General features: G+C 41.0%; 1 protein-coding gene across 3 annotated transcripts in view; it reads right to left on the bottom strand.

The window, feature by feature from the left end:
• Positions 1-12,905, bottom strand: part of hecw1a (HECT, C2 and WW domain containing E3 ubiquitin protein ligase 1a) — a 71,722-nt gene that overhangs the window by 48,614 nt on the left and 10,203 nt on the right. For 2 of the 3 annotated variants that reach the window (XM_088321980.1, XM_088321981.1), the window contains 3 exons: positions 11,036-11,351; positions 8,296-8,403; positions 4,575-4,669 (listed from right to left, as the gene is read on the bottom strand). In XM_088321980.1, the coding sequence (XP_088178106.1) occupies positions 4,575-4,669; positions 8,296-8,403; positions 11,036-11,351 (519 nt within the window). Of the gene's footprint in view, positions 1-4,574; positions 4,670-6,022; positions 6,259-8,295; positions 8,404-11,035; positions 11,352-12,905 lie in introns of those variants that run through there. The other variant, XM_088321982.1, reaches the window with a different exon arrangement.

The following is a 12,905-nucleotide window of genomic DNA, read 5'->3' as shown; positions in this document are numbered from 1 at the left end:
CCCGGGAATCAACCTCATTTTTCCTAGCACGCAGAGCGTCGCAACAATAATTAAAGGGAGAATCCTTACCAAAAACGCGGCAAAACGTTAGAAAATTCGACGAATCGTGGATAGATGACAACTTAAATGATTATTCCAATCACATAGCCACGCCAAAAATACATAAATTGCGCTTTACCCAAGCTATCAAGCAGAGCCTCATCCGTTTAGTGCTGCACCTTCCGTGCCGACTTTGAGGAAGCAGTCCCAGCTGAAGACACAAGCAGTCCATATTTTCACCTATTTCTCCATCGGCGACCGTCCGGACATTGACCGCCTAAACCGTGATTCCGACTCCACCCTCCGGTTTTCCGATCGGCGGTTATTTCCGTCCCTTTGTGCTGAAGGAGCCGGTGTAGATCAAGTTCTCATTCCATCAGCACTTCCAAAGTGCCCGCAGCAGCAGATCCAAAAGGCACACGTGGAAATACGATCCCCCCTCGGGTACGGCTGATAAAAACGTTGCGCCGATAAGATCGATTTTTGTGCATAAATATGAAAATATGAAATATGAAAACCTTTGATGTAACCCTGCGTGAAGCTCTTGCGAATTTGGATGAGAGGTCGACCAATTATCGAGCGGGCGATGATCAGCTCAGATATTTAGGGATTTGATGGATGTCGGTATCAGTATTTGTATTTAGTCGACGGGCCCATTATTTAGGCTCAGATGCAGGCGAGCCTCTCTCTCCTTCGCGTTCTGACTCTGACAATAACCACCCCGTGCCTTAGGATTGGATAACCTAGGTCCTAGGCTGAAGCAGGAAAAAGAACGTTAGAGCAGCGTAAACATCTCTGCTAACTCCTGAGTCCCGGCGTGTCTGTAGATCAGGACCGCTTCTAATATTAAGATTTTGAAAAGTTCGTGGTAGAAAAGCTTTTGTGTGATTAAAAGATACCGTCAAAAGTGTAGTTAACTTGTTTTAGGTAAACGCATTCAGGTGAAGACTGACAGATTAGCTCTTATCATAACATGGGTTCGTCAATGAAGCAGGTGTGTTTTTGATTGAAAGAGAGCATAAAAAGCAGGCTAAAGTGGAAGGATAAGTGATTAGCTCTTACCAAAACATGGGTCTGTCAATCTGGCTCCAAAAGAGGAGTGCTCACACTTTTCAATTAGCCAACTTTGCTGAAATCTCAATGCAATTTTGGTTTCCTGTTAATTTAAGTCCTGTTGGTTGTCTTTACATTTTTATTAATTAATTCTAAAAAACACAAGGAGATATTTAAGTTTTCATATAAGAGTTGCTGCTGAAGGATTTTATACATTTGACTATTAAGGATTTTATACATTTGACTACAAATTACATTTAATGCAAAATATGTTCACTGACTGGGCTGTAGTTCAATGTCAGGGCAGGCTGTTCGAAGAGCATTATATTTTGTCTAGGAAAATTTGATAACAGGACTCCAGATGTGTTCCAGACATTGGGGTGCTGTGTTGTGAGAACGATGGGCGCAAACAATTCCTTGGCACGCCCATGGGAGGAGCCGGCACACCATGATGCGGGGAGAAGATGGCCAATAAGAAAAGCTTAGAGGGAACACTGCTCATCGGACAGTTCTGTCAGAAAAGCGGGGGAAAATGGAAACGAGTCACGCAAGAAAGGGAGACTTTGTAATGCGGGGGGATGGACCGAAGGCTTGGAGTCTGATCCGACCCGAAGATAAAAAGGGATCTGAGGTCAGTGACGCAACATTTCGAGAACAACTTTGCAAACGACTCGGGAGGATTGTCCTTTTCGAGTCAAACAACAACAAACAGATGATGACATTGTGTCGGCCGAGCGCGAAATATGTTCTGAGTTCATCTCCGGGATTTAACTCGCAGACGTGTGAAGTAACGCAACTTTAGATCAGACTTTCTTTACAATAACATTTTTTGGAACCCTGCTAGGATCCATATTCATCTCGTATAGACTTTGAAGGATTTTATACATTTGACTATAAGGGGGGCAGCACGGCAGCGCAGTGGTTGGCGCATGTGCGGCACAGTTCATGTCTTGTGAACCTCCTGCGTGGGTTCAAATCCAGCACCAGACTTCCTGTGCGGAGTTTGTATGTTCTCCCCGTGCTTGCGTGGGTTTCCTCCGGGCACTCCGGTTTCCTCCCACATTCCAAAAACATGCATTTCAAGTGAATTGGCCGGGCCGAATTGTCCCTAGGTGTGAATGAGCGAGTGAGTTGTCTGTCCCTGTGTGCCCTGCGATGGGCTGGCAACCAGTTCAGGGTGTCCCCTGCCCACTGCCCGATGATTGCTGGGATGGGCTCCAGCACCCCGCGACCCTACTGAGGATAAGCGGTGTAGCTAATGAGATGAGATGAGATGAGACTATAAGGGATTTTGTACGATCAAATACAAATTACATTTAATGCAAAAGATATTCACTGGCTGGGCTGTGGGGCGGGTCTATGCAACCTAGACGAGGAAACAGCAGGAACTGGGACAAGGGCTGATATGATCATCAGCGATTCCTTGACGCGAGAGGAGCCTCTGACGCAGGAAAGCTCAGGTCCAGACATCAGGGAGACGAGGTGGAGCCCACGTGGGGATTCCATGGGAGGAGCCGACACACCAGCCGGCAGAGAGACGTGGGTCGAGAGAAGAACTTCAGAAGATCGGAGAAGATCGAGAGGGAGAATCGAGAAAGGGGCTCGACGAAGACTCGAGCGACAATAATTCGGCTAATTCGATGGAATTCACTTAGTTTATTATTTGAGAAATTTAGTCTGCCCCCGTGTGGAAATCTCTTGTCCGTCTTTTCAAAAAAAGAAACGAGCATGCATAATTAGGTGAATGAAGGTTATGATTGGTTAATGGAGTCAGATAACTCATTCGAACAATTTGGTAAACGATACATTTTGTAATATATTTATTCCCTAACAATTTATATAATTCCCGATTTGCTTGCGTGTGCGTGTTTGTATGTAGCTTATAGGCTCCAAAACGGCTGTTCCCATTTTCTTGTAAATGTACACAGTTGTACTTTAGGCCTCTGGGAGTGTTTTAAGCTAGGTTTGATGTCAAGGGACCCCCAATATATTGATAAAATTGCTAAACATCTGCTTTTAGGTACAATCGTCTCTGGAGTTGCATGCTGTCATACTGCACTTTGGCACTCCCTAGTGGCTTCCTGGGGCTTTTTTAAACAAATCATGGCCCCAACAACCTCGCTCAAGTAGAATGCCCGGCAATGCCAAACTTGACATTATGCCTGTCGACCCGGGGGGGCGCTGCTGCTTCACAGGTGCTATATAAATTACTATAACTCCGTGACCGTTTGAAAAAAAAAAAAAGAGAACCTTCAAACGCTTCCTGACAGAGGAAAAGACGGGCTTTGGATAAAACCATTGATTTCAATTAAAATATATCAAAGTAGGCAAACGGTATTGGCGCCCTCTGTTGGACCAAAGTGGTACTACAACTCTCAGTGTCACAACGAAATTGTGTGCTCTTAATATACTCAATGGCTCATAAATCACGTGATACAAAGGAATGATGATCTAATTCACAGGTGTCAAACAGGAGGCCCGCGGGCCACATCAGGCCCCCGAGACCACACTCAGAGAAGCGCAAGAGTAAAACAAGCTGCAGGTTGAAATATGTCAACTTGATGTTGCCAAAGAAAGGTGCTTCTCACAAAGACACTGTACTTGTATTTCTTTCTCTCTCTCGCACACCCCTTTTCTCCCACTCTCTCTCTCTGTCTCTCACTCTCTGTGTCTCTCTCTTTCTCTTCCTTTGTTGCTCTTTGTCCCTTTCTCTCTCTGTGTCTTAACTTATTTTGCTCTAACTTCCTTTTTTCCTTTTCTCTCTTTTCTCTTTCTCTCTTCATACCCTTTGCGCTTTCTTTTCTCTTTTCTCTCCTTCTGTCTTTCTATTTCTCCTTGGATTACTTTCTTCCTCTCCCTTTATTTCTTCTCATTTTATCTCTTTTGTTTCTTCCACTCTCTCCCTCTCTCCCTTTTTTTCTTTCTTTGTCCCGCCCTCTCTCCTTTTCCCTCCCTCTTTCTCTTATTGCTTTATCTCTCTTTTTCTTTCGCTTTAATCTACTAGTCCGGCCCCCGACAGAATGTTTGTTTTACCGTGTGGCCCACAGAGTTAAAATGAGAGAGTGAGAGAAATAAGTAAATACAAGTAGTGTCTTTGTTCGAGGCACCCGGCTTTGGCAACATCAAGTTGACATAGTTCAACCTGCAGCTTGTTTTTCTCTTGCGCTTCTCTGAGTGTTGTCTCGCGGGCCGGATTCAATCCCTTAGCGGGCCTGATCTAACCCGCGGGCTGCCTGTTCGACACCCGTGCTGTAAACCTTCCATTTTCCTTCTCGTCGTCTGCATTTCTGCAGCAGAGCTGGAGAAGGGCAACCGAGACGATTAGCTAGAAGAGTGACAAGGACGTGATCTTTCCCTGGCAAACACTGACGGCTGTGCTCAGCTATCGCCAAGGAGGATGAGTGATTTTTGCACACTCGGCATACATCGGGAAATTAAAGCCACCGAACGATAAGAAAGCTCAAGCTAGGAGTCATACTCACAGGAAGCGGCCCCTTCTTGATGGTTAGACTGGGAGTGGTGGCCCTCAGAGCTCCGGTGACGCCATGGTAGTACTTGAAGCAGACCAGTGTCTCGGCTGTAGGCGGAAAACGGAAAGTATGGGTGGAAAATCGACGCGAGTGATGCTCTGCTTTAATATTATCGTTTCGGAGTCTCAGAGCAGGAACCAGAAGGCTCAAGGACGGCTTTTTCCAGCAGGGTGTCAGGACTCTGAACTCTCTACCCTACCCTTCCTCACTTTTTTTAGGCAGACTAAAGGATTTTATACATTTTGACTATAAAGGATTTTATACGATTGACTCATAATGCAATGAAGATTTTAATATCGGTTTCCAGTTTCGTTCCTGTCCAGTTTGTCCTGTTTAATTTCGATATCCCGTTTTTGTTCCTGTTTATTTTGTCCTGTTTAGTATCTGTTTCCAGTTCGTTCCCGTCTAGTTTGTCCTGTTTAATTTCGATTTCCTGTTCCCGTTTATTTTGTCCTGTTTGATATTGGTTTCCAGTTTCGTTCCCGTCTAGTTTGTCCTGTTTAATTTCAATATGCTGTTTTTCTTCCAGTTTATTTTGTCCTGTTTAATATTGGTTTCCAATTTTGTTTGCGTCTAGTTTGTCCTGTTTAATTTCGATATCCTGTTTTGATATCAATGCTGTCTGTCCTGTTGTTTAATATCAGTTCCCAGTTCCGCTTTAGTTCAATGTACATGGTCAGGGCAGGCTGGTGGAAGAGGTTGTTTACAGGAACGGGTCGTACTGCTGATAACACAATCAGCACACCCAGATGTTGTTGACGCAGAAAGGCCCGGCGTTGTTTTGAGAAGCCAGACATCAAGGCGCTTGTGGATAAGATTGTGAAGCCCAGGGGGCTTCCTTGGCACACCCATGGGAGGAGCCGGCACACCATTATATGGGGAGAAGATGGCCAATAAGAGAAAGCTGAAGGACTTCAGAAGAAGGCTTCACACAGACTCCAACGTCACTTCTGCGGCCGTCTTCGATGGAGTGCACTTAGTTAAATTGTTAATAAAAATAAATCTCCTCCCGTGTGAAAATGTCGGCTTCCTGTTCATCAACGAGCGCGCATAAATTGTTGGGTGAATGGAGTCAGATAACTAATTCGAACAATTTGGTAAACGGTACATTTATATTTAATTCCAACAAGACCAATGATAGGTATAATTCACATTACCAAACAAAAGTAGAAATAAGCAATCCTAAGGTTGAATTCAACAACACTGAAAAAACATTGCTTTGACACAATAAAAGCTGTAAAGCTTAGATAGCAGTGTCAATTCATTTCCCACCCCAAAAACTCAAACTATAGCCATTAGCCGCTAAACTCCTGGTAACAAAAGTGAGTAAACCCCTTAAGTAAAAGTCATACAAAGCCATTTTATAAAGTATGCGGCGTATATTCTGAATTCAAGCTCACCTTTGTGGGTGTAGTGTCCTTTGGGGGTATTCCTTTTTGGCAGGGGTTTAGCTATTGACGGCCATATTTGTAGTTTTTTTGAGGCGAAGCATAAATGTACCCTGCTATATAAGCTTTACACAGACTTCTTTTCATCGTGTCCAAGCGATGTTTCTCCAGCGATGTTGTATGAAACATTATAATGAAAGTACAGTGTGCCAAAAAGATTGAATTGATTGAGGGCACCAAAAGTAATCAGGGTCGTGATAACAAGGGTGTAAAGTGTTAAAAGTGTTAACAATATGGTGGAACGATACAAAGCAGCATAAACCAAATTTCCTGAGAAAAGGGGTGAATCTGCTTTGTGCCCGGGTTAGCTCCAGTCACATAGTGCCCCGCTCACCCCTCTAATGGTATGTTCGATTATGCCTCCATTGCAATTTGGTAAACACCTGTGCCAATATGGCTTCGAAACTGCAACAAAAGTCTGGAGCGGAGAAAATTAAAAACAAGAAGGACCAAGATGAAGTTTCTGCGTCACTTGCCAGTAGTTAATATTAAAATATTTAAAAAAAAAATAAAAAAAAAAGCTCATAATTCTACCGTATGTCCACACCCATTTGGCGCTCTATTTTAAAGGGTTCGAGTTGTTGTTTTTGTCGGCTCATACAGCACACTTGCCTATTGGGTGCGAGGCTCACGTGACCGCCTTTAAAACCAAAACGAGTGTACGTATTAAAATAATAAATTAATAATTTTAAAAAAATCCATAAAGTATGTATGCTTAGTGCTCACCTTTGTGACATATTTTGAGAAACTTTGGACTAATGGTGTGATTTTTGATGAACATTTTGTTACTTAGCTTTACAACCTACATTTTTAATCGAATGGGTTTTAAATTACCGGTAATTCTATTCCGGGTTTTCGCGGCCCTGTTAGCATTAAGCTAGCTGTCGTTCAGGTGAGTTAAGCATCAAGCTAGCTGCTATCCAATTGTAGACAAAACGAAATGGTTTGGTGAAATAGTTTGCTTTTTAGAAAATGGGATTTTAAATTATTAATTTCAGTCTAACTTAACGTTTTAATAGATTCCTTTGGCGTTTAAATGTGTTTTTATCCCTAGTTTAGTCATCTTGTTTGTTAGCATGTGCTAGCTGACAAGCTTTCGATTAATTAGAGGGTTTTCGAGATAAATTTTGGTGGTTAGATGTACAAACAAAAATAAATGGGTTTTATATATTAATGATTTTGTTAAGTTTAGATAGATAGATACTTAATTCATCCCGGTAGGGAAATTCACACTTCCGGCAGTATCCTTGTGTTAAAAAAATAAAATTAAAGATATAGAATACAAAAATACCCAATATAACGTTTTTCCATAGAGCATTTAAATAGTGTTACGGGAAATGCACACTGTCATAAAAATAGGCTAATATGCAAATGTGGGGGTGGGGTTTATTGTGGGTTTTGATTCCCCCGGGTGGGGTTAAAGAGCCTCATGGCATGAGGTAGAAATTATCTCCTCAGTCTGTCGCCAAAGCTGCTCTTCTGTTTGGAGAAGATGCTGTGTAGTGGATGTGATGAGCAGGGGTCTCCATGTGGTGCCCGTGGGCACCAAGTAGCCCCCTAAGAACACCTGACTAGCCTGCGCACAAGTTCTAAAAATAGCTCACTGGTCATTGCGATTTTCGACTACATTTTGTTTCTAACGGACATGATGTTTTAGTGGGTGACTTAACGTCTTATAATTATAAGCTAGTAATATAGGTAATTTTTCCTCGAAATGTATATCAAAATAGTACCCCGTCGAGACAATTGGTAACAAAAGTAGCTCTCAGCTTTAAAAAGGTTAGAGCTAGAGGTAAGATCTTACCCGACCTGAGTCCGACTCCAAATTCAGGTCAGATCGGGCCTAAAATGTCAATGATTAAATCGGGTTCGGGCTGGGCTTTGCTGTCGCTGCCTTTTTAAGAAAAATATTCCGTCATTTCTTTGTTTCTTAGCACCATGGACTCTTACATGCCGCATCGGCGCGCTCATCAGCATCCCAAATCACTGCTCCTCCTTCCGAGTCCTCACAAATAAAATGTGAAAATTCGGGTTTGCGTCGGGATTTGTCCCTCAAATCGAGTTAGTTGCTCGGGCTCGGGTTGGATCGGGGTTTAATATCTGCAGGTCGGGTCGGCCTGGATTTTTTTTTTACCTTTAGGCGGTGCTCTCTGGTTTAGAGCATGTGAGAGGTTTAAGACTCAGCATAGAATATTGAAATTGAAGCAATAGATAAATAAACTTACAATCACTGATGTGAGAACTGCAGTCGATTTTCCAAACGATTTGTCCTTTGTGAGATCCATTGATGCCTCGGTTCTTATAATCCAGAAAATTCTCCGATAGAGGTTCATCTGGAAAAAGATACACACAAAAATATACTTCTTCATTTTGGTGAAGTATTAACAATAATAGGGATCGACCGGTATGAGTTTCGTCAGGGCCGATACTGATTATTAATATTAAGAGTGGGCAGGTAATCGATATTTTGAGGCGATATTCATTTGAACTTAAAAATGTTTAATAATGCAAAGAGAAACAAAGAATATTTGTTATAAATTCAAATACAAATTTGAATAGCTTTCTAAAAATCACGCTAAAGTGGAAGGCTGAGTGATTAGCTGTTATCATAACATGAGTCTGTCAATCTGTCTCTAATAGAGTGGCCACACTTTTCAATTTGCAAGCCCTGTTGAAATGTCTATTGCCTTTTGCACTTGTTGTTCATTTAAGTTACAGCAGGGGTCTCAAACGTGCGGCCCGGGGATGATAGTTTGAGGCCGTAATGTGAAATTTCCAAGGGACAGTGTGTATTATTAAGCGACTCCTGGTGGGAAAGATATAATTCATTAAAAAACAAAAACATGCTGATTTTAAAGAAATAAGCATGAACTATGAAATTAAAGTCCATGTTTTGAAATACTCATAGATAGAGAGATAGGCATTTATTTTACATCATTGTTGGCCATCTTGCTGCTACAGGTACCCTTAAAAACAAAACAAAGAATCTTGTGTTTCTCTTTTTTTCACCGTTTTTTTTTTTCTTCTTTCTTTGTCTTTATCCCCTTTTCATTTTTCCCACCTAGTTTCCTCTTTTCCCCTTTTTGTCTTTTTTATTGTCTTTAATTTTCTTTCTTTGCAAAAGGTTGGGGGAATAAGCCTTTCGTGGTTTGGTCATTTTAAGTCTTAGTAGTTTGTCTTTTTAGCACTCGTTCTGCATAATAAAGCAACATTTAGTCCTCAAATAATTCACTGTCCCTTTGATGTAAGGGCAGTCCACCTAAAATATGGATTCTTTTTTTACGGTTGGATTTATTTTGACATTCTTTCATGATATTTTTGTTTTTTTTTAGAATTTATTTTGTGTAGCAATTTTCAAAAAACATATTTGAGAACTTAAGAGAAATAAATTTAGCTTAGCAGCAAGCGTTACGAAATATACCGTACTTAAAAACTTAAATTGCTTTCTGAATTTTTTTAACTAAAATGTCAACGCAACCAACATGACTTAAACTAACTTAAATGAACAAAAAGTGCAAAAAGCAATAGACATTTCAACAGAGCTAGGAGATTAAAAAGTGTGGCCACTCTTGTATTAGAGACAGATTGACAGACTAATGTTATGATAACAGCTAATCATTCAGCCTTCCACTTTAGTGTGATTTTTATGCTCTTTCTCAACCACAAACACACACGCTTGATTGACCAACTCATGTATGATAAGAGCGGATACATTATTGTTGGAATTTTACTATAAAAATGTGCCGTTTTACCAAATTGTTCGAATTAGTTATCTGACTCCATTAACCAAACACAACCTACATTAATCCAACAATTATGCGCGCTCGTTTTGAGAGAGAAAATGAACAGGGGCTGGCAATTCCACACGGGGGCGGGTTTATTATTCCTAACAGCAGATCTAAGTGTACCCCACAGGAGACGGCCCCCATCCAAGTTGCCCAGGGTCATTTATACATTTCAACAAACAAAGAAAAATACATCCTACTATTCCCCTATTGGCTATGTGTCATCTGCAGCTAACTTTAGCTTTTTCTTATTGGTTATCTTCTCCCCGCATGATGGCATGTCGGCTCCTCTATCTTTATTAGATTAAACTGAATACATGTTACTTGTAGTCAATCGTATTAAATCCTTTATAGTCAAATGTTTAAAATCCTTTATTAGCTTCCCTTAAATAAGTTAACCACACTTTTTACGCTATCTCTTAACCTCACACACACAGTTTTCTCTCACAGACTTTTCAAAATCTCAGTATTATTAGTGGTCTTGAGTTACAGCCATGTCGAGACTAGTGAGTTAGCAGAGCTGCCGCTATTGGCAGCCTGCAGTGTGTAGAGTACGGAAAGATATTGCTCCAGTAGCCCTAAAACTGGTCGCTTATCCCAGTGTTTTTCAAGCTTTTTTGATCCAGGGCACGTTTTTTTTACATTGGAAAAAAATCGCGGCACACCACTAACCAAAAATATTGTAAAATGACACCGAACAGTATGTTTAATTACAATATAATTTATAATACCCCTTTTTTTAAAGCACAGACACTTGAAAGTGACATTATATTTGCTGAAAATTATTCATAAATGTTTTATAAAATTTTAAATTTTAAAACGTGACATTGAATAATTTCTTATGGCACACCTGACGATCTCTAGTGTGCCGCGGCACAGTGGTTGAAAATCACTGGCTTACCCAATCAGGAAACTCGGGGTGGATAGCGAGGATGGGAGGAGTAGGAGCGAGGGACAAAGAGTCTTGACTGCATCTGAGCCTGAATAATCTGGCTGTCGATACCTATATCCGTCAAATTGCCAAATAACGGTGCCGATTATCGTCCCGCTTGACAATCGACCTCTAAACAGTAATTATTTTTTAAATCTGTGTACCGACTACATTGTAATGCTTTCAGTTCTGTCCCCGTAGGTAACCCAAACGCCAGGTACCAGTCATCGCCGGCAACCATAAACTCACCGATGAGATACATTCCGATCCAGTCCCCGGCGTCCACTTCCTCCTTGATGTCCCAAGCGATCACCAGATCTTGGGACTGGCCCAAAGTGTAGTGAGAAGAACTGACGGTGAGGGTGGAGCGAGTTTCCCGGGAGAGCAGGTCCGTGTCGCTGGTGGACCGGGACAGTCCTAGCACCAAGGCTTCCTGGTGGAGACCGCTCACGGCATAGGAGTCCGGTCCGTAACTGTGCCGGTCTTTACAGCGCTGGCGGTTTTGGTTGCTGCGAGTCGGCGAGGCCATCGCCGCCAGGCCCAAAAGGCGGTTCTGGTACAGGTTCTGTCATCAAAGACACGAGGAGAGGCCTTCGGTTCGGTGCTATACATCAAAATGGACTTTCTGGTCGATGGAAAATGTCAATATAAACAACATGACTTAAATTAACCAAGTGTTTGGAAATTTCAACTAGGACTGCAACAACTCATCGATAAAATCAATGATTAGGAGCATGGCAACGCATTGGAAAAGAAGAGAAATAGGCGGGAACAAGAACAGAAAAGAAAAGAAAAGAAAAAAGGCCATAAAAAGAAAGAACAAAAAAAGAAAGAAGAAAATAAAATAGTTAAAAGAAAAAAAGAGACAATATTGCATTTTTTTTTTTCGTTTTTGTCTTTTTAATTTCTTTATTTTCCTTCTTTTCTCTTTTCTTTCATTTTCTTCAATCAAAATATTGGGACTCGAAGTGACCAATATGCACCTTATTACTTTTGAAAATAAGAGAAATAAAAGAGAAAAAAAAAGAAATAAGTCAAAAAGTAGAAGGGAAAATTATAAGAAAAATTCTCCATTTTCCCATTTTTCTTCCTTTCCCCCTATTTTCCTTTTTATTCCCATTTCCCTATTGTGCCTCGTTCTTATTTCCTTTTCCCTATATTTATTTATTTTTTTGAGACCCCCGCTTAAAGGGAAACGCACCCGGCAATCTCCTCCGGACTGGGCAGGGAGCAGCCGATGATTTTTGGAACGTATTGATGACTCGTAAGCACTCAATTGTTTTAATTGTTTCCTGCTTTGAAGAAAAAGTAAAGTAGCGACTTGAATTTTCCTAAACACTCCATCTTTCAATTCATATTTGAGACGATTTTAGATGCGGGGCGGAATGAGACAAATGTTCCATCCCGGGATCTCTGATGAAGGAACGCTCCAGTTGGAAAGGAGCCGGAGGGCAGAGCTCAGCCAACCTCGACGGGTTAGTCCAAATGCTGAGGCACTTAAGCATGCACTTGCCGATGGAGAAGCACGCGATGCAAAAAAAAAATCATGCTTCTGTTATTGTCAGAACTGGGGCTGCAACAACGAATCGATAACATTGATTATTCAAAGTGTTAACTGAGCACGTTAATCAATGCGAATAGATGCATCTGACCTCGTAGTGAAGTGGTCAAGATGTAGTATCACTTTTCTCCTACAGGGGGCGCCTTGAGACCATTTCTTTTAAAGTTTTTTGCCTCTTTACAAACGATATTGGCATGAAACAGTCAAGCACTACAAAGTTAATAAATTAACAGGAAGTGCTGCAGGAATACAAAGAAAAATGAAAATAATTGAGAAAATATTATAAAAAGGAAAATAATAATGATGACATCTCAACACAAGGGGGCAGTTTTTTTTTTTTTTTTTAGCATTCATTTGTACATTAAACTATACAGTGTTTATTGTTTTATATTATTGAATATTTAGTTTCTAGCTCACTATTTTTACATCTGTCCAAAATTCCAATCGTTTTTTACCATGACCGTATTTTCTGGACTATAAGTCGCAATATTTTCTTTTTTTTATAGTTTGGCCGAGGGTGCGACTTATACACTGGTGAGACTCAAATGTCAAATTATT

The sequence above is a fragment of the Urocampus carinirostris genome, chromosome 18 (assembly GCF_059441175.1).
Source record: "Urocampus carinirostris isolate Australia breed hairy pipefish chromosome 18, RoL_Ucar_1.0, whole genome shotgun sequence".
Taxonomy (NCBI): Eukaryota; Metazoa; Chordata; class Actinopteri; order Syngnathiformes; family Syngnathidae; genus Urocampus; species Urocampus carinirostris.
The sequence above is the reverse complement of the archived record's forward strand: the minus strand, read 5'-3'. Positions and strand labels throughout refer to the sequence as shown.